The 20,732-nt window shown below is 32.3% G+C and overlaps 3 protein-coding genes across 4 annotated transcripts in view; 2 read left to right on the top strand and 1 right to left on the bottom strand.

The window, feature by feature from the left end:
- Positions 1-499: 499 nt before the first annotated feature.
- LOC106120698 (hemicentin-1-like) lies at positions 500-9,433 on the top strand. The gene is made up of 17 exons (XM_013316070.1): positions 500-735; positions 1,033-1,262; positions 1,342-1,476; positions 2,067-2,153; positions 2,464-2,592; positions 3,221-3,386; positions 4,443-4,618; positions 4,887-4,956; positions 5,189-5,349; positions 6,729-6,900; positions 6,975-7,223; positions 7,559-7,631; positions 7,965-8,167; positions 8,364-8,541; positions 8,715-8,809; positions 9,042-9,195; positions 9,293-9,433. Exons 1-17 carry the CDS (start codon positions 534-536, stop codon positions 9,414-9,416), a joined length of 2,604 nt encoding a protein of 867 aa, XP_013171524.1. The 5' UTR covers positions 500-533; the 3' UTR covers positions 9,417-9,433.
- A 567-nt stretch (positions 9,434-10,000) lies between these two features.
- Positions 10,001-15,226, top strand: pink (WD40 repeat domain-containing protein pink). Its single transcript, XM_013316259.1, has 5 exons — positions 10,001-10,216; positions 10,655-10,765; positions 11,685-11,921; positions 12,254-14,464; positions 14,765-15,226. The coding sequence occupies exons 1-5, from the start codon at positions 10,124-10,126 to the stop codon at positions 15,101-15,103; spliced, it is 2,991 nt and encodes a 996-aa protein (XP_013171713.1). The 5' UTR covers positions 10,001-10,123; the 3' UTR covers positions 15,104-15,226.
- Positions 15,227-17,451: 2,225 nt separating this feature from the next.
- Sox102F (transcription factor Sox102F) overlaps positions 17,452-20,732 on the bottom strand; it is a 215,094-nt gene continuing 211,813 nt past the window's right edge. For both annotated transcript variants that reach the window (XM_013316262.1, XM_013316261.1), the window contains 2 exons: positions 20,090-20,384; positions 17,452-19,960 (listed from right to left, as the gene is read on the bottom strand). In XM_013316262.1, the coding sequence (XP_013171716.1) occupies positions 19,711-19,960; positions 20,090-20,384 (545 nt within the window). In that variant the 3' untranslated portion in view covers positions 17,452-19,710. The remainder of the gene's footprint in view (positions 19,961-20,089; positions 20,385-20,732) is intronic.

Raw genomic sequence — 20,732 nt, 5'->3', positions numbered from 1 at the left:
CAACCACGCTGGCCAAGTGCGGGTTGGTTGACTTCACACATATCTTTGAATTTCTTCTCAGATATGTGCAGGTTGCATCACGATGTTTTCCTTCACCGTAAGAACGTCGGATAAATGTACATAGGTAAATCGGAAATCGAAAAAACACATTGGTACATGGCGGGATTCGAACCCAGGACCTACAGATTATAATGTAACGCAAAAAAAATATTCTAAATATTCTAAATTAGATGAAACAAATACAAAAGCAAATATTATGATAACGTAAATAAATTTAAGGTATATTTTTATATAGATTTTATGCAGCTTTTCTCGTTTGCAGGTCATCCAATGTATAAATTTTCGAACGTTGATAAAAAAGATTCGCAATTACGTAAGAAAAATTATAAATTGCACCATAAAATGTTAAAATCTATTCCGTTGCACTTCTGCTTAAGAGCTTCTGTGATGTTAGGTTTATAGTTAAGCATAACTATTTCTCCCTTCAACAGTTTGTACTTTCGTCACATTTGCAAACGCGGAACGTACTAAAAATGTTATTATTTTTCGTGTTACTATATTTTTCAAATTTTGTAACAGCAAATGAATATGGTAAAAAGAGTTTTACAATAGTATTAGATACAACAATATCGATGCGTGAAGAAATAGATATTTTAAAATCAAACATTGAATCTATCTTGAAGACTCCATTGTCTGATATAGATAATTATATTTTGGTACCTTTCGATGATCCCGGTAAGTTAACACGACTTTATTTTAATCTGTTTGGAGGAGAAGGGGGCATGTTTGGGAAAGAAATATCCTTTTTTCGGGACTTACATTTTCACCTTTGTCCGTAGAATGCTTTTAATTTTACTTTTAATTTATGTTTATAGACAGTGATATTAGTTAATCGAGTTCTTGTAGTTTTTTTTTACATTTAAAGGCATGCTGTGCCTATAAAAAAATGTAAAAAATAACTTATTATGTTTATTCGGATAATTTTGGTATTTTTATTTACAAATTTTACAAAACAATAATTTATTGTTTCAGGCTTCGGACCTCCTATTATTTTACAAACACCTAGCAAACTTGTTGAATTAGTGAATATAGTTGAAGTCAGTGGTGGCAATGAATGTCCGGAGAATTCACTGCCCGCGATAGAACAAGCGTTGACAGTCAGTAAACCAAATTCAATGATATTTGTATTTACCGATGGATATGCAAGAAATAATAGTAAATTAAACTCTATAGAAAATTTATGTCGGAGCACAAATAGCCAGGTGAGTTTTACATACCTGATTAATCTGCGTTACTCTCATACTTCAATCCTGACTTCACATTAACTGTACTATTTTCCAGGTCATAATATTTCTGAGTGGAAAATGTGTTTCGAGTGGTAGCAAGTCTGTGGTGGGTACAATTGATGCATATTTTGACGTTGCCAAATCATGTTCCGGTTCCGTTATTCAACTTCAATTGAATAACTTTCGACAGGTGACTTTTTTAAATATTATTAAATGATTTAATTCCTACTATTAGGGAAGTCGTCGACTATGTTTCTTTTTATTTATATATCTGTCATAATATAATAGACACCTTAAATTCTGAAGATAATGCAAGTTTTTATTCAGTGTCATTATAAATCCAAAATGGCCGCGAGTACAAAAGTAGCAAATTACACATTCTACTAGGCTATGGTAGGGGTAACAAATAATAGGATTTGACTGATAAACGGGATAAAATCCAAACTTGAAAATGAATTGCTAAATTGCTTTCCTGTAAGTTCTGTAAGTAAAAATTTATATCATAAGTAACAATAATGGTTGCTTATTCGATATAGCCATAGTCAGCCGAAACTCGGTTAGGTGTCTTAATTCTTTAATTCTCTATTTATTCTAATCAGGATATGAGACAATTTTTTCGATAAAAAGTTTTTTTTTTATACTAACAACACTTGTGTTTTACGAAATGTCATGTGCGGTTGTTTTAAAAAAAATCTTTTGATTCATTTCTTCTTAGACTCGTCCTAAGCTAATGGAAATCCAGTGAACTAAAAACATTAATAATTTGTAATAACCTTTCAGGTATTTAGAATGATGAAAGAAATATCCAAAACAGATTGGACTGAGATTGTGGCTAATAAAATATTTACTGGATCAGAGCAATTTACTGTAAGTATTATTGAATAAATGTTAAACGTTACATATTCAGATGGTTTGTATTCTATGCAGCTTCAAAGTACTGTGGAAATACTAGCTTTTGCCTGCAACTCCGTCCGCGCAATTAATAAACTGTAGCCTATGTGTTCTTAGAGGCTACTTTCTACATATATGCCAAATTTCAGCGAGATCTATGCCATTCCTGAGATATATTCTAGCAACATCCATCCATCTAAACATTCGTATTTTATAAGTAAGATTTATATCATTCTCTGATCCGATTATTTTTTTAAATTCTAATGTGGATATTATAATCTTCTAGATTTCAATTGATGGTTACACAAAAGACATGGTTATAACAGTTACTGGAGAGTACCCGAATGTAGAAATTCTGGACGAAAATGGCCAAATTCCTGCAATAGATCGTATAGTCAACACGTTGCATTCTAAGGTATGTGTATAAAGTAAGAATACTCAAACATATTTTGTTTATTAGAAGATAGTAATCAATAAAATCTATTTAGGTACGCGTGATGCACCGCACGCAACGGACTTTAGTTTAAATTGTATGATTTTATATAGCGCAGCGTCCATTATCCGCGCCAGCCGCGTCGAAAGCCGGCATTTATGAACAAAAAATGCGTTGCGTGCCGGTGACGTCACACAAATCATTTAAAAGCCACTAGTTAGTATCTTCGCTAATCTCCATGACCAAACAAGTCAACGTAAATCAAGAAAACACTTGTAATTGCAGTGGACGCATGCCATCGCCAAATGCGTTTAATTTGTGTGGGGCAGTGCGTGCGGTACGTCCGGCGCGGGCCAATGGACGCGTACCTTTTAAGAAACTTATAATATCACAGCTATAGTTCATTCTACGTCGAAACATAAAGTATTTAAACGCAGTGAATATTTTATCCCTTACGTTAAATACTAAAAACAAAACGTTAAATGGGATACCGACATTTCTTCTCACAATACTATATAACATTGGTTACACATAATTTAACAATTGCGCGTCCTTTTTTCTCAATTTCTTGATGAAAATATTAATATGTAAAATTTTATCTTTGATACAGGTTTTACGATTAATTTCACCACCTGTTGGAACTTATAGTGTGAAAATATTCTGTCAAGGCAAAACATTAGTTACAATTTATAAAAGAAGAGAAGTCAACTTTCGATTAGGTTTCTCACCTAAATTGGCAAGGAGCTTGAAGGAGACTACTAATTTACCTTTACCAGGTAATTTTTAAAAGTTATTGTAAACTAGCTGTCACTCACGACGCCATCCGAGGCGAATTAAAAAAAATAGTAGCCTGTGTTTTTCATTGTCAACTTTTCTGCCTATACCATAAGTGCTCCCATCCATCTAAACTATCGTATTTGTAATATTAGTATTGAAGTGTAAGGACTTCAAGTAATCGGCGTATAGCAGAATTTAAAGCTGTATACACCGAATATTCCAATCCTTGTATTATGCGTGCCGGAGGCCTAATTTAGTCCTTTTTCTCTTCCCACCCTTTTTCTTATAAGGAAAGGATAGGAAGTGGACTTTCAGGATGAGAGGACGCATGGGAAGGGAAAATATTTTCTTTCTGTGCATTCTCTCCTCCGTCGATTAAAGGTAAGCAACGCATATGCAATTGCGTATGTCTATGGGCAACGGTCACTTCGCTATTTTAGCGATTTCGGGTGGCCGCTCGCTCGTTTGCCACCTTATGATATAAAAAAAAGAAAAAAAAATGTTATTATTACGTCAATACGTCTTATGATACGCTTATCGTTTAAAACTGCAAATGGAATTTATGGAATGGTTGAAATTGTTCATGAGCGATAACTGAATGATATTGCCACGTTTTATTTTAGACCAACTTATTTCCGGATTGTAAGAGTATGAATTTTTTTTTATTTTTATATCCCAATAATCGTTCAATTATGATGATGATTAATATGTATCTATAATAACGTACGTACATATATGCATTTTACTAATATTAGAAATGCAAATGTTTAGATGAAGGGATAGCTGGATGTAAGTTTGTCCTTTTAACGGATCTCGATGAAATTGGCATAGAACATGCACTGGAAGAACATATAGAATACTCCTTAGGTGTTTTAATTAACAAAAAAGTGGAAAAAAGTGGTAAAAAAACATTTAATTGTAATAAACAGTTTTAATTTTTCAATTTTTTTTTTTAATATTATTTATCTAGGACCCCATTTCATCAGCCATAGATTGAGCTTCCTAATTTTATATTTTCCGTTTTCTTCACTAATAAATTGTGCTGTTATATACAGGCACCGTCAATTACATATCCATCGCAATAGCTGAAATATCAATCGAATTGAATTCGATTTATATAAGATTTAATGGCCGCCGTGTCAAGAAGATTGATGTTGAAATTGTCGACAGAAGTTTGGGTTTATATTCGGCGCAGGAATACTTCGAACCAGATACATCGTTTAAAATTACAGTTAAGTTAAGATACATATTAAATTACTTTAAGACGTTTCTATTTCAATTTAGACAAAAGAAAGTAAAAAGACAAGTAAGAAGAACAGTAAACAATAACGAATAAGTTTTTATGTATAGAGCTTAGCAAGGTCAGATGGGGGAAATAGAACAGATTGGATCCAGATAGGTCGATGACCTCATCAATAAACCTCTTCCCATTTATTACAATAGGAATAAAAATCAGCTTGAGTTATGAATTGTCATATATTTCGATTGTTGTTTTTTAGATTTACGGCCACGATGAATCTTATCAAGTCATCAAAGGGTCGACGGGAACGCTAACTCCTCAAAAAATGAGTAAGTTTGCTAAAATTACTTGGACCATCGTTCGGACCAAATTCATCCATTTATTGAAGCATGTATTTCGAGTTTAAGTTATTTTGAAAAATTTCTTCATTTCCGTAAAACAAATACAGAACTATGTAACATTTGGAACGTAATAACTTATTAACAATCTTTGACCGTAAATCAAATTTAAAAGCTTGTTATTTCACATTTTACTTTATTAATTTTATGTTATTAATTGCAGTTCAAGAACTACAGGTGAAAAGACCTAAAATAGAATGGATTGAACCGAAGGAGGCGTTAGTGGAGTACATGGCTAATATAACGCTCGCCTGCAAAGCATCCGGATATCCAAAACCAACAATCTCTTGGTCCGATGAAATTGGGAACATATTCCCTTCAGAGGTAAAAATTTTACATACTATGTTAAACGATGTCTATCCGTAGGTTGCTGGTTCATATCAGACTTGAAGGAAAACTTCTTTTAAATAAATGAAATTAATTACTCAAAAAAAACTTTACTATTATACCATTACTTCAAAGTATAGTAGCCATGTGTAAATTAGCTCCGGTTCCAAAGTTCAGCTCTCATGTTGAGCTGGGGTTCAACAACTAAATTCCCAGCTTACAGCTCATCGCTAAGTACTATAACTATGAGAGACGAAAAGCCGCGAATTGTCTAGTGACCAGGTACAAATTGAGCTGAACTGTAGGTCGGTTCATTGATTTGTGCACACATGTGAGCCGTGAGCTGATCTGCAGGTCATAAATTTCAGTTGAGTTACCCATTTCTAAAATTTACTCAAATAATGATCTCCATTGACATGTCATAGATACATCCTTACATTATAATTCCTTTTGAACCTCAAACACTTTAATAATCTTATTTAAAGCTTCATAACTATAAAGCTGGTTCTGGTTTTGTCGACAGGAAATTTTAATGTTATTATCGTCTGTAAAGAAACATAGTTAAATAATTCACGCCGGCGGATAGTTGCATTGCGTAAATTAATTAAAATTGTATATCGAACGCTTTTATTATTATTTCTTAACAATTATTTTTATCTCTATAGTTATTTGTTTCTTGTAAATACGTCATCCACATTAATGATTTTATTATTTTTTAAAAGCTATTATTCCTCCTAACATTTCAGTATATTTTTTATATTATAAGGTGGTAAAAGAGCGAGCGGCCACCTGAAATAGCGAAGTGGCCGTTGCCCATAGACATAGGCATTCGCATATGCGTTGCCTACCTTTAATCAACGGAGGAGAGGATGCACAGATAGAAAACATTTCCATGCATCCTCTCATCCGTAAAGTCCACTTCCACTTCCTATCCTTTCCTTATAAGAAAAAGGGTAGGAAGGGAAAGAGGACTAAATTAGGCCTCCGGGACGTACACACATCCGACGAAACGCGGAATTGCTTCCACTTCACACCTGTCTTTTGTGTGGCACTTACAAACTAAAATAGTCATATCTCATAACTAGTAGTAAGTACAAAATGTAGTTTGTGATTTCGATCGCATCTTATAAAAAAGCTAAGTAGCCTCCTACGCGCTATTCCTTGATGTAATCTACTCGTATTTGTTTTAAAATTTTTATCCAAATCCATTCAGCCGTTCTGGAGTTATGTGGTCAAACTTCTATCTATTCATCCAAACTTTTGCATATATATTAGTATAAGATTTGGTTAATGTTGCAAAAGTGATTAAAGGCGTCCGTGACCTTATATGACTTGGAAGAATTATTAAATTGTTATGATAAGACATTTGTTTACAGGATGCTCTACTCGAAACACGATCAGTTTTTATAAGTTATGCATACGTTGATAAAGTAACCGAAAACAACACGATTCATTGCAAAGCAGAGTCCAAGGAAGGTGAAGATACATTGACTATGGATCTTTTTGTGAATAGAACTCTTATGTTTGAAGTTTTAGAATATCCACAAGGTAAAAAAAACTAACGTTTCTGTTTTTAAAACAGAGAAAACATGTTTAACAAGTAAAGAAATGTAAAATTTCAGACGCTACGTTTGAATACAGCACAGAGGGTCAGCTGTCTTGTAAAGTCGACGCATACCCAGAGGCAACCATACAATGGTACCATAATGATTCACTTGTTGAAAATGGAGACAACTTAGAAATTTTATCTGACCAAAGTATGCTCTTATTAAAATATATGACTCCGCAACTGACAGGAGAATACAGATGTGAAATCAATAACAATATTCAAAGTAAAAGGTATACCGCAATAGTAGATATATCAGGAGTAGGTAAGAAAATGCAAATTTAATTTATCTATTTTTAATGTTCTGTCTAGCTTTTTGACTACCTGGTAACTCGCACATGGTCGATATAGGCTTCTTACATTCCATAATACTATACTCAAGTACATTAATCCACGACGTCAGATCGTTTCTTTTTAATTTAGCCCACTTTAAGGCCCACTTCGGGTTGCTGCATTATCTTAGTTAGTTAGTTTTTGAAGTATTTTCTTTCCAGTAGAAGAATCAAATCGCATAAACACATTGATCCAGGAATATTTATAATCCTGATTTTTTCTAAATTGTTACTAAATTAAGTATTCTTTCAAAAATTATCATTTCAGAATTACCAGAAATAGAGTTAAACGATTCTGAGCTCGTCTTACGATTAGACGATTGGGTTAATATTGAATGCACGTAAGTAAATTAATATTCTTTATATTATATTCGATTGTAACAATACCCAATTTAATTACGCAATCAGGTAATAATATCTAGTTTTCGACAAAAATAGATTTGTTACCGTGGCTTTTTGAAACCAAAATCCCCGTTTAAATCATATTGTTATCGCAATGTTGTCAAAGATAACGAAAAGGATGACGATATGTTTTATACAGAGATTTTAAATTTAGAAACACAAGGGTAGTCAATTTAAATTGTTAGCAGTTTGCACATAATCTATCTGCAAAATTTGATTTTCTTTACAATAGAGAAGTCAAGTTCTTCATAAAAAGCCTATTTCAATTCTAGAATTAAAAAAGGTAAACCAGCCCCAAAGGTGACTTGGAAATTCAAAACCGATAACGGTTACGAAGATATTCCCGAAGGAGTTAGCGCTGAGGAAAATCATCTCAAAATCCCATCAGTCAAGACGGAACATATTGGTATCTACAAATGCGAAGCGGAAAACATTTTTGGAACAGATTCAAAGGAATTGTTAATTAAAGTTGAATGTGAGTCTTTTTTTAATATTTAATTTGTTGAAAGGTTAAGACAATGAAAGACATGCAGCAGACGTTAGTAAGTTAAATATTTTTAAAGTTTGTGTCTTTAATGCACGCAATATCAGAAAAGACAAAAATTCAAGTTTGATAAAACGTTGGATGAATAATGAAGCTAAGGAGAAACATTTTCTTACATTTTTCATAGATCCACCGAAAATAAAATTTTATGACAAATTAAAGATAGTGAGACTAGATGAAGACGTTGAATTGTCTTGCGAAGTCGATGCTATACCAAAAGCAGAAGTGAGATGGCAAAAGAAACAAGATGACATTATCATTCCTCTAGATAGTCGACATGAAACTGATGAATGGAACACGCTTAGGTAAAAGAAAATATAACGTAGTTTTTTTTATTTCTTTTGCAAAGTCTAAGAGAAGAAACTGGTTACTATCGTCTATTTCTTTACTATAACTTTAGTGGGCCTTGTGAAATGTGAATGGTCATGTTAGTTTGAAAGAATGTAAAAAAAATTTAATATTTAAAATATACATATAGGTTTACTGCATCTTCTGTCGACTCAGGAAACTATTATTGCATCGCTGAGAATTATTTAGGAAGAGCAGAACGCGTCGTTACGCTGAATGTATTAGGTGAGTTAACACCAAAAATATGCACTTAAAATAGCAAAAATAAAGTCTTAAGAGCGTGGTTGAAGAAACCGGACACAGTTAAAAAAGTTATTGTTTAAAACTTGGAAAATATTGTGATCCGTACACATAACAGACCGTCCTTGACCCGGTCGTATCGACAGAGGTTAAGTTAATGTAGTAGATTGATAAACAAAGCCAAGGAAAAATATATAATTAAATGCTTTTATTCCAGTTCCCCCGTACATTGATCCACCGCCACGTAAAATTATAACAATCAGAACAGGTGAATCAGTCACGTTACAGTGTCATGTGCACCACGGTCATCCTGAACCCTCGACTAAATGGGAGTTTATAGCACTTAATTCAACTCTCACGACTTTATTAAGGTGAACAATGATGATTTAATTTGCTCAGTACAATCAATTAACTGAAATTTTAATGAAACAATAGAACGTGTGAATAACAGTTTTATCTTTTTTTCAGGGGAAGTTCTGTAAACGATCTTACTTTAAATAATGTATCAAAAACGCACGAGGGTTCCTACATATGTTTAGCCGAAAACATGGCCGGTTCTGATACAATTAAAATTGATCTTAAAATATTTTAATGTTTAAATTAAATGAAAAATCGTGCTTTATGATTTGTAATACCAATATTAGCTTGATTTGTTTGTCTTAAATTTAATTTAAAAGTTATTTTTAATATATATTATATAATTATTAAATATTACTTAGCGTATAAAATAAAAATTTGTTTACTTTTATGACTCAATCAAAGGTACAAAAATCTCCCTCATCGACTGACATTCTAAACATTTAAGAATTTCAATTGTATTACTCCATAAATTATAGTTAAACACTGTTTGGGTAACCCTGTATTACCCTTTGACCGCCGGTGATTAATATTATGGACAATAACGTTGTTATTATAGAACTAGTAATCTCGACTTCGTGGACCAAAAGAAGTGGGAATAAAAGAAGCCTACAATATGTCCACGTTCGTCGGCTACCTTCTCGTCAAAGACCTGCTAAAATCGATCCAGCCGTTCCGGAGATTGAAACAATTTCTAAGTGTTTTATCTAAAATTAATGCTAGGCCCAAAACATTTTATTTTATTTTCGTCTGTGGTTCTCCTTCTCAATATATAGTCTATGTTTCATAACTTGCTCTTTGATGTTCTCTGTAATCTATGCTTTTTAATCTGTCATGAATTTAAATTTAGGTTATTAAATTAAAAGTGACAGAGATAATTTAATGTTTATTTTGCTCAAAATATTGTTAATGTGAATTTCGAAAAGAAAATGCAAGTAAATCATGACTTGTAAATTACCTCCCTACGTACTTCAAGAACTTCCTAATATTACGGATGTAATAAATTACCCATTAAAAAATGTGCATCGAATCAAGGTAGGTAATTATAAGTAAATTTTTGGCAATATATCAAAATTTTCACAAACACGTCTCAGGACTGGGTATTCTTATTTTGATTTAAAATTTATAATAGAAAAAAATCATTTGTTAAACCTAGAAATATATGTTTATGTTAATACCAATATATTTTACGTTAATCATATCCCTTGCTTTTTTCTTTATGTAGATTTTAACTACCTCCATTTGGAACCTTCGAAATAAATCATCTCTTGAAATAATTTTGTATTGATCTATCCAAAATCATATAAGCAGTACTAGTGAAAAATCCAGGAAACAGCATGTTTCTTAAAATAACCCTTCATTAATATTTTAAAACATTTCTTAAAAAGCCAAAATTAAATTTAACATAAACCAAATGGTAAATCAAAGTTAGCTTATTAATGAATTAAAGATGTTTGTTTCAATTTTTTTCAGTTTACATGTTTTGATGTATCAAAATCATTGATAGCATTTGGTGCAACCAGTGGTGGTATATATGTGTACAATAGAAACCCATGTGAATTTGTTCAGCTAATACCAAATAAGGTTTGTAAAAACTATCATAACATATATTTGAAGTCTTGTATCCCTTCTTAATACCAATTGCCATAGTAATATATTCATTTTTGTTTGTTACCAGAGTTCAACATTTTTTATAACTCTTCATTCATAACAGTCACGTGCATAAATATTTAAAAATTTACAAAACTAAAAATACTAAGTCACATCATTATAGCAGGTTCATACTTGGAAGCATAAGGACATATATGTGCAAATATATTTTAAAAATAAGGTGTATACAAGTTTCTAAAGCTTTGTAAATCTATACATACTTATGTAGCTGACTGTATATAATGAAATCCATTGTGTAGATCTGGATATTCATCCAGAAGTTGAACTTTTTTTTTTACTCCCTTTGCCTTCTCTACTTCAGAGCTATCATTATTTTTCTATATCATTAGGTGGCAAACAAGCAAGCGGCCACCTGAAATCGCTAAAATAGCGAAGTGATCGTTGCCCATAGACATACGCAATTGCATATGCAATCCGCATATGCGTTGTCAACCTTTAATCGACGGAGGAAAGGATGCACAGAAAGAAAATATCTTCCCTTTCCATGCATCCTCTCTTCCGGAGAGTCCACTTCCACTTCCCATCCTTTCCTTATAAGGAAAAAGGGACACACACTCATCAGGCGAAACGCGGAATAGCTTCCACTTGACGCCTGTCTTCTGTGTGGTCATGGTATTTCACCGGGCGAACCGGGCCAATTTGTGCAAAGATGTTAAAGCGGGCTCTACCACTGTTAAATTAAAAACAATATGACTGTTAAAATTTAAACCACCCTAAAGCACAATTTGTTTCTTATCAGGATGATTTCTAAAAAATGTTTATTGTAACTTTTGTTGATGTTAGATCTTTTACTCCATTCCATTGTATTTAATTCAATAATTAAAATTTCCAGGATGGTCCAATAACTCGTTTGACAATTTCATCAGATGAAAAACATATTGGTTTTGCCAATGGAAAAGGCACGGTTACTGTCACCGGTTGTGACCAAACTCTCACTGGAAGCCACTCATCCACATCATCCAAAGATCACCATGGAAACGAAATCACAGCAATGGTTTGGAGCGGGAACATGCTTTTTACTGGTGATGATGTTGGACGAGTGTCAGTGTTGCAGTTACAAAGTTTCATTGTGAGTATTTTATTTTTCATTTAAACTATGGTACAGAATAGCCTTGTTAAAGTAACAAGATATATCTAAAGCTATTTTAAACAATAATGCTGGAAAATGTTGTTGCATTTATTATAACATTAAGCTATTGGCTTCGTTCTTGCGGAAGGGAAGAAAAGTGTTTATATATTTTTTAACTCTTTGATAACATAGCTTTCTGATGGTAAAAGAATTTTGAAAAGCGGTCTATTAGTTTACTCATTACATTTTTACTGTATGGATAAATGCATTGGGGTAATTAAGAATTTCATTGCTTTAAAGGTTTTAATAAAGTTTATATGTTTCAATTACAGACTAAAACAATATTTCAAAGCTCATCTCAAATAATTTTGAGTCTCGATTCGAGAATTTGTCAATTAGACGCCAAAGATTGTATGTTACTTGTATCAACACTAACTCGTTGCTATATTTGTAATATTATTCAAGAACAATATAGACAGATTGGACAAAAACTTAGAGATGGTGAATTTGGTGCTTGTTTTGTGACAAAAGATAAGGCTAATGTCAACGGGGAACTAGAGAGTAGTCAACAAGATTACACTGAAGTAAAGAAATATAGTATTGTTGATGGAGAACTAGGTTTTACTGTTGGTGAACAATTTTCAAATACCCTCATATATTGTGCTAGACCTTCATCTAGATTATGGGAAGCCACAGTTGATGGTATGGTTAGAAGAACCCATCAGTTTAAACAAGTACTAGCTAAACAAGCTATGAAAGTTACAACAGATTCTTTTGATAATGAAAATGTCCCAGTTGAAAGTGTCGATGAAAATATTAATGGACAATCTGTAATTTTTTCCAAACTGTACTCTATAAATGATGCCATATTCTCTTTTAATAGACAAGCTTTATATTTTTTAAATGTTCACAACGTAGATGATACTTTATGGTTTGATAAATATAATGATATTATAGATTGCAAAATATATCATGATTTATTATACATTTGGCTTAGCAATGGATCTCTGATTTGTACCAGATTTATGAAGCTAGATAAATTTTTAATACAATGTTATTTAGATGAAAAATATACGCTTTGTGCTAATTTATGTGCCTTGTATCATGATTATTTGCTTACAAGTATTCCATCGCCTAAGTTACATATTTTAGTTGGATTGAAAGATAAGTTAGAGAGTAATGGATTATTGGATAGAATTAATGATATTTTAGAAAAGCTTAATGGTTTAAAATTAAATGAAGCAACTCAAATGAAATCAGGCATTTATGTTGTTGACAACACATACCATACTCAGACAACTTTAGATGAAAAATCTGAAATAAACGATGACACATATTCAATGCAACCTGACCCATTATTAGCTTTAAAAGGCCTTAGTAATGCTGTATCTGATAAATTCACAGTTAGCAAAAAGATATTAAAAGATAAATGGGAAGATATAGAAGGAAAGGTAAAACAATTTAATTCCGAAAGGCAAATTCAAGAACCGATAAAAAATATCCAAGAGATAATTCCGAGGAAGATTCCTGATGAATTAGTTACTGTACATTTACAGTTAGATGAGGAAATTGTTTTTAAAGATTCTAGTCAAAAAGCCATAGACACAGACAATAATGTAGACAATGATAGAGTATGCAGGACACTTTATCAATACCATAGATTAAGTTTAGTTAATAAGGATATAGAGAAAACGAATTTAACCTCTATAATTGAAAATAATTCCTGTGATATTAGTGAAATCTATGAACTAATGCTTTCTTTGGAACGATACTGTATATCTGTTGGAGCATTAGATGAATCAAAGTTTGTTCCTAATAATATTTTTCTAACATATTTATGTATTTCAACGAAGAAATGCGATTTATTAGATGATATTATAAACAATGAAGTATTATATAAATACTTTGTAGATTCCTGCATATCAATAAATATAAAATCAAGGAAATTGTCTAATATTGGTTGTGAATGTGGTTTTCCTTTGCCTTTTGCTCGTAATGAGACACCGATTTTTTCGGAGTTGATAGATGAGTTTATAGAGAGGCAATGGTCGGTCCAAACTAAAGAACAGTGTTATGATATTTGTAAGAAAATGCCATATTTGTGGAGAAAGATTTTATATCTACGTAGGAATGAAGATTTGTTGAATGTTTTAAGGATATTACTGCAAATGTTGGATGAGTCTCTCTTGCATTCTTTCTTGCCGCAGTTCACATTAGATACATGGGACCGTGCCATACAATTGTATGCGGTGTTACATGCAAATATGTGTTTGAATTGTAATAAGAAATTTGATCACATATCAGTTAAAGATATGTTAAGTTGGGATGATTTGGGTTCGTTGATAATAAAATCGGTTGGAGGTAAAAATGCTGTTGAATTGATGAAAAAGCATGGACATTTAATTGACATGGGCGCTTTGACCATAAAATTCTATCATTCTTGTTTACTGGCCTGTTTATATGTAAAGTATGACGTCACCATCATTTCACAACTTGTTGATACAATATACAGTTCATATGAATTTGAAGAATCAAGATTTGAGGTAAATATATTATATTTTAATTAAAACATATTGATATACTAACTGTCGCCCGCGACTCCATCCTCGTGGAATTGAAAAAAAACTTAATTAGTAGCCTATGTGTTCTTCCAAACTGTGTTCTACGTCTGTGCCAAATTTCATCAAGATCTGTTAAGTTGTTCCGGAGATACCTTCTAACAAACATCCATCCATCTAAGCTTTCACATTTATAATATTAGTAAGATGGGTAGTTAATGTTTGAGTTATGTAAAACAGAGTGAGCTAATGTGTATGTAAGATAGTTATTTTATGACTTTTCAGATATGTCAGCTGCTTAAATGTACAAAAAATGGTCAAATCAAGAATACAGCGTTACCTCTGACAGTCGCAGCTATGTCAGATCATTGGGGACTGAAACCATTACGAGACAGATTACTATCTATTAAAAAGTCAAAAAATAAAGTAACTCTACAAGAAATTTTAATAAACATGATTGAATTATTCAAAGGGGTAAGTGATTGTTCTCTCTGCGGCCTACCGTTACAAAATGAGGTTTTAATCAAAGATGGTGGTCTATGGACTTTTAAATGTGGTCATAATTTCCACGGGGCTTGTTTAGATTTAAATAAAATTAAATTATGCCCGTCTTGTTCTCATTAAAAACTAAACCTTGCCGTGTAACTTAGTACTACAAACTTGTCTGGTCTTGTCTGGTCCGATGAGATGTTGTAATTGCGCTTAGTTCTGTCAGAAAATATGTAAATCCTACATAGACATAGGAAATACAAGATATGACATATTTATATAACAAGAATCTTGTGACACTTTTTTGATATTGACAGAGGGGCGCTAGTGTGCTATATAGTAAGGGTCCGTTTACACAGACCGGGTTGGAGATCAGGTTTTTTATCGCAAATAAAATTGAGTTTTATAAGATTGAAACAAGATTTAATTATACTTTTCACGTCTTTTTTACGCTTGCTTTTCATAGGAAAAAATTTGCAAAGTAAAATTAACCCTATTCTCAATCAAATAAAGCTTAATTTTCTCTTCGCCCCTGGTCTTTGTGAACGGACCAAAAATTATTTTCATTTATGTCCGTCAGATAAGTTTGTTGTTTATGTCGTTTTAATTAATTTATTTATTGATTGGTTAAGATTTGACGTTTAATGTTTTTTTTGAACAAATAGAATTTATGTAATTTGAAACTATATATTAGTCGTGTACTCATAGTTATCACTGTGTTTTAAATTATTTTTAAAACTAAGTATACAGTATTTGTATATGGTAATTGTATAATATAAAATCTTAAATCGTCATGCTGACAAAAGTTCTTACAAAAAAAAATGATTTTAGTTTAGTCTTACCAAGAATATAAAGAACCTGGCTCGAGGGCGCTTCAATCGCCTTCATTAAATCACTTTTTAGTATGCAAAGGAATTAAGTACTATATTTTCCTAAATAAGATTACGTTTCTTATATTCCTGGTTAAACTATAAATCCCATATATTAGGAATTGTATAGCTTATAACCAGCGTATCCGTTAAGGCGATTAATTTAAAATATATAGTGGAAATAACTCGAATAAATGTTGATTTTTAAATGAAGGCACATTTGTCTGCTTGGAGTATTATTTATGCCCGACTGACAGTAGGGATTTTTCGCATGTATATAGTACTAGCTGTCGTCCGCGACTTCGTCCGCTCGGAATTAAAAAAAAACTTAATTAGTAGGCTATGTGTTATTGTAAGCTACGTTCTACATCTATGCCAAATTTCATCAAGATCCATTGAGCCGTTCTGGAGATGCAATCTAACAAACATCCATGCATCAAAACATTTGAATTTTTAATATTAGTAAGATATAGCAGTTGCCCGCGACTTTGTGCGTGCGGTATTAAATAAAATCTAGCCTAATTAAAAAAAGTAAAGCCCACGTCATCTGGGGATAGTGTAGCTTGTTAATAGTGTAAAAAAATTTCAAATCGGTTCAGTAGTTTCGGATTCTATTAAATACAAACAAACAATCAAATCTTTCCTCTTTGTAATATTAATATGGATAAAAATGTCTATACCATTAATTTATATAGCTTAAATTGATTCAAGGTCAAGATGTCAATTGATTCATCTTTTATGACACACTTTCATTGTGATTGACACATTTAGTGTCATAGGTTTAGAGTCAGTCGGGTTTATTTGTTTTAAATTAAATTAACTTAGTTGTTTATAGTTGTAATGATTTTTTATTTAGTAATTACTTATTTTTATACAATTGTTTCAAAGTGCCTTCATTTTAATTTAGTTGTTACTGTTATCTATACGTTAATAATCTTGTTAATCAGCTTTTTAATGTGCTTAAAATGTATTTTGTTTTATGTGTACTTAGGAAAATTGTATTTGAATTTAGCAATTTGTACAAATTAGTCACATAGTCGAAACTGGATAAGCGAGAGTCAAAGCAATCGCGATATTTTTTCTCGCTCATAGAGGTTGTCCGTTGGGGACAAATAATCTTGCTGATTTTAAAAAATTTGTTTTTAAATTATATTACATAAATAAGATTATTTTTAATTTACTTTGATGCATTTTGGTGGGAAAATATGTGGAGTTTTTATATGTCAGTCATATGTGACTGACATAGCCTCATTGGAATATTCCAGTGTCAGTCACGGGTGACTGACAAGGCGGTCAATGTGTTATGGAAGTTTAGTTCTCGCTCCAGTTTCGACTGTTGTTGTGTGTAATGAACAAAATGTAGTCATATCACTTTGTAATGAAATTATTATATCGTAATTATTGTTTCTAATACAAATGTATTATTAATCATATTATTATAATAAAAATATCATTTAACATATGTGAGTAAGGTCCCCTTTCCACTAGCTTTTCTGGCCGCGCGACTTTTTTAAGAAGAACAGTAAGTCCTTTTTAGTCGAAAAATGGGTTTGCAAAATATACTTTTCTCTGGTAAGGATTTGATTATTTGGGATGAAAAATGAAAAACAGTCGTTTTAAATATTTACTTTTTATTAAACTTTTGGGTTTTGGCACAATTTATGAATAATGTGACCTGGTTTATACCTGCTAGGTAATAAAACCTAAAATTTATCTACTTAAATGCTCGCAGAGCTATACGGAAAAATTCAACAAAATAATCTCAATTGTTTAAAAACTGGTAAAAACCAATAAACTAACAAGATATAATTTTAAGTACATGCGAAAAAAAATTGTAGTGTGTGTATTATGGTAGTAGGCAATCGCATTTATAAAAGATATGGCAAGGTATATACTTTTTACAGATTAAAAAATGTCCCGTTATGATGACGGCTAAATAAATAATAAGTTTGTTTTCGAACGAGATCTGTGCGATTCGCATACGGATTAAGTATCGATCATTTAAATAACCACAAATACTAACTTTTACATCGAAATGTCGCATATTTACAATTGGATTCAACATAAAAAATAAATAATTTAACGCCACTGTTTTAAAACCTTACACATTAACTATGTAATACTAAACACTACGTAATAAGAGATTAAATTTCACGTACACAATAATTTATTTACGCTTACAATTCTAAACATTATTCCTCATATCTGATATATTACTGGCATACAATAACAAGGTGACCACACCATAGAGTCAACTCAACAAAACTAGACCGTTACAAACTGACCAAATTATCCAAGTAGCTTAAAATTACTTTCACTGGTGTTCAAAATCGCGCGTGTAGCGCCTAAGTGGATATGGCGCTTAAATGTCAAGCGACTATCAACCAATCATCTCGATGTTTTGGCGCCACCACTCCTGTCAAAGATAACTTGGTCGGTCTATACGTTTGTTTCAAAATATGTTGCCATGTACAAAGTATCAGGCACTAAAATCGGTTTTATAACATACTGTAAAAACAATTCTCATAAACGAACTGGCGTGTTCACCATCACAAAAAGAAAACAAAAAAAAAGAAATATAATTACAAAAATAAATAACAAAACTAAATGGCAATCAACATCAATCAAACTTGTCCCATTCTACATTATCGGTACACATTTGTTTCCTACCAATCTACTATAATGTACCTACTTTATTATGCTCATTTCTACTATAGCTTAGCGACTATTTCTACTAATTTAAATTGCACGATTCGATAAAGCGATTTTGATTGTGTATTGATAAACCTACATTTACGTCGGGTTTTTAAAAAATCGATGGAAATGTATTTGATTTTTTTTTAATCAAATTGACAATCGTATTGACTACCAGTTGGCAACACTGCATTTATGATTACAGATTATATAATTTCGTGCTAATTTTATCATATATTTTTAATTAAGTTGTATACTTAATTCCAATATTATCAAATTAAATTCTGATACAAATGACTTAATGTAGCATTTAGTGAAGTTTGAGTATTTATTTTTATTATGTAACGTTCCTCACTGGATATATTAAATCAGTTTGTGTTCTAAACACATAAATTTTCAAGCATTCCGCTTCAAATTTTTGGTTTGATACATTTTAATATTATTACTAGAGATTCTAAATATTACATATATAGGTAGATTAGGGTTTAATTAAAATTTATACATGGCCACACGATAGTACGTTATGTCAAGATACTACCTCTTATATATTATTTATTATGTAAATGTATTTTGAATGTAAAATATTGAAATACCTAAAAACTATCTACAAGAATCGTGCTTATTTACAAAGACATAAAGACGTTTATCGCGATACAGACTTAATTTACATGTTACGATAAAACGACTGACTTAATTTATGTTTATTTACAATGTTTTTTTCTAATTCTCTAATTGCTGGTTTATTATCCTACGTAATTGGCACATTTCGCTTTATTTGAGTGCTGATTCAAGGAATAGAGACAATGGAGCGCCGATATAAATATTTTAAAACGATTACAAGGATAAAGTGCCCCTAGGATTTTCTTAAACCACTAATGGAATAATCTCATAATAATTAGATATTTGTATAAAAGAGAGATCCGATTGCAACACTGGCATTAAAGACAACCTATACTGATGAAGGATACCTAAGGTAGGTACTTAAATAGATAATTCTAGCACAGTTACAATGATCACATTCGATCTAATTATACTTAAAAAGTGAGGAGAGAACTAGAACGAAATGATCAGTGAGATTCAAGTCTAAATCTTCTCTCGGTTCTCACGTTACCAGGGGTGGTGCGAGGGAGGCAGAGGGAGGGGCGCGGCGTGCGGGTAAGGCCAGCCGCGCGCCGTACCTCAATCTTCCTCTCTCGGCGATAGCGGGGGAGAAAACGCGGGATTCATGTAGTTCCCTCCGTTGGGGGGCGGGGAGGTGTTGGATGGTCCGGGCGAGGGGAGAGTGGGCAAAAAGCCCAGCTCGCTGCCGCCGTCCCGGCACCACAGCTGTCGCATCTCCTGTCGGCGCGTGCGCATCAGGTTCTTGTACTCCGATATTCTCATCTTCTTGCCATCGACTATACAAGTTCTTTTCGGTCTTGGCCGATACCTAGGAAAAAAAAATATTTGATTTTACAGTCTATAAATTAAATCGCTTTGAATAATGATATTATTAATTACAAATAATTAAATATGTAAATTTTTTCATCGTCCTCGCCTAGCATAAGTTTCAAATTACCTGTAGTCAGGATGCTTTTCCATGTGCAATTTAGACAATCTAGATTGTTCTTCGTAATATGGCTGCTTCTCAGCGTTAGACATAGCCTTCCATCTGGCTCCAAGTATCTTGGATATATTGGAGTTGTGCATATCTGGACAGGCTTTTAGAATCTTGCGGCGCTCGTCTTTGGCCCACACCATGAAGGCATTCATTGGTCTCTTGATGTGAGGCTTTCCTGACTCGTCTCGCTTCGGTTGTCGGATCAGCTTTGCTTTCTCCGTCTCCTCTGGTGGTGACTGTCCCCATGATGATGCTGCAAAGATACAAAGAGACATATTAATTACTATGATTGTCGAAATTACTTCAGCTAAAAAAATGTGAATTAGCAAAGTTAAATGTAATCCAAAGTCTAACTGCAGTGCTTAGAGTAATTAAAGACTACTTAATCAGTCGCTTAGTGCACTTAAATGTGGCAGAAAGACAAAAACAAAATGTCTTGTTTCTTTTTCCTAAACGAGAGTACAATGTCACCATTAAAATTTGTTCCCAATTAAAATATTATACGATCTCGGATTTAAAATGAAGATAAGAAATTCTGTAGATGTATAACAATTTAATGTATCATTTCATTCGAGGCAGGATTGGTTCAGAAGCTCTTTTG

The sequence above is a fragment of the Papilio xuthus genome, unplaced genomic scaffold (assembly GCF_000836235.2).
Source record: "Papilio xuthus unplaced genomic scaffold, Pxut_1.1 DF826949.1, whole genome shotgun sequence".
Lineage (NCBI taxonomy): Eukaryota > Metazoa > Arthropoda > Insecta > Lepidoptera > Papilionidae > Papilio > Papilio xuthus.
This window is presented reverse-complemented; position numbering and strand designations above follow the sequence as displayed.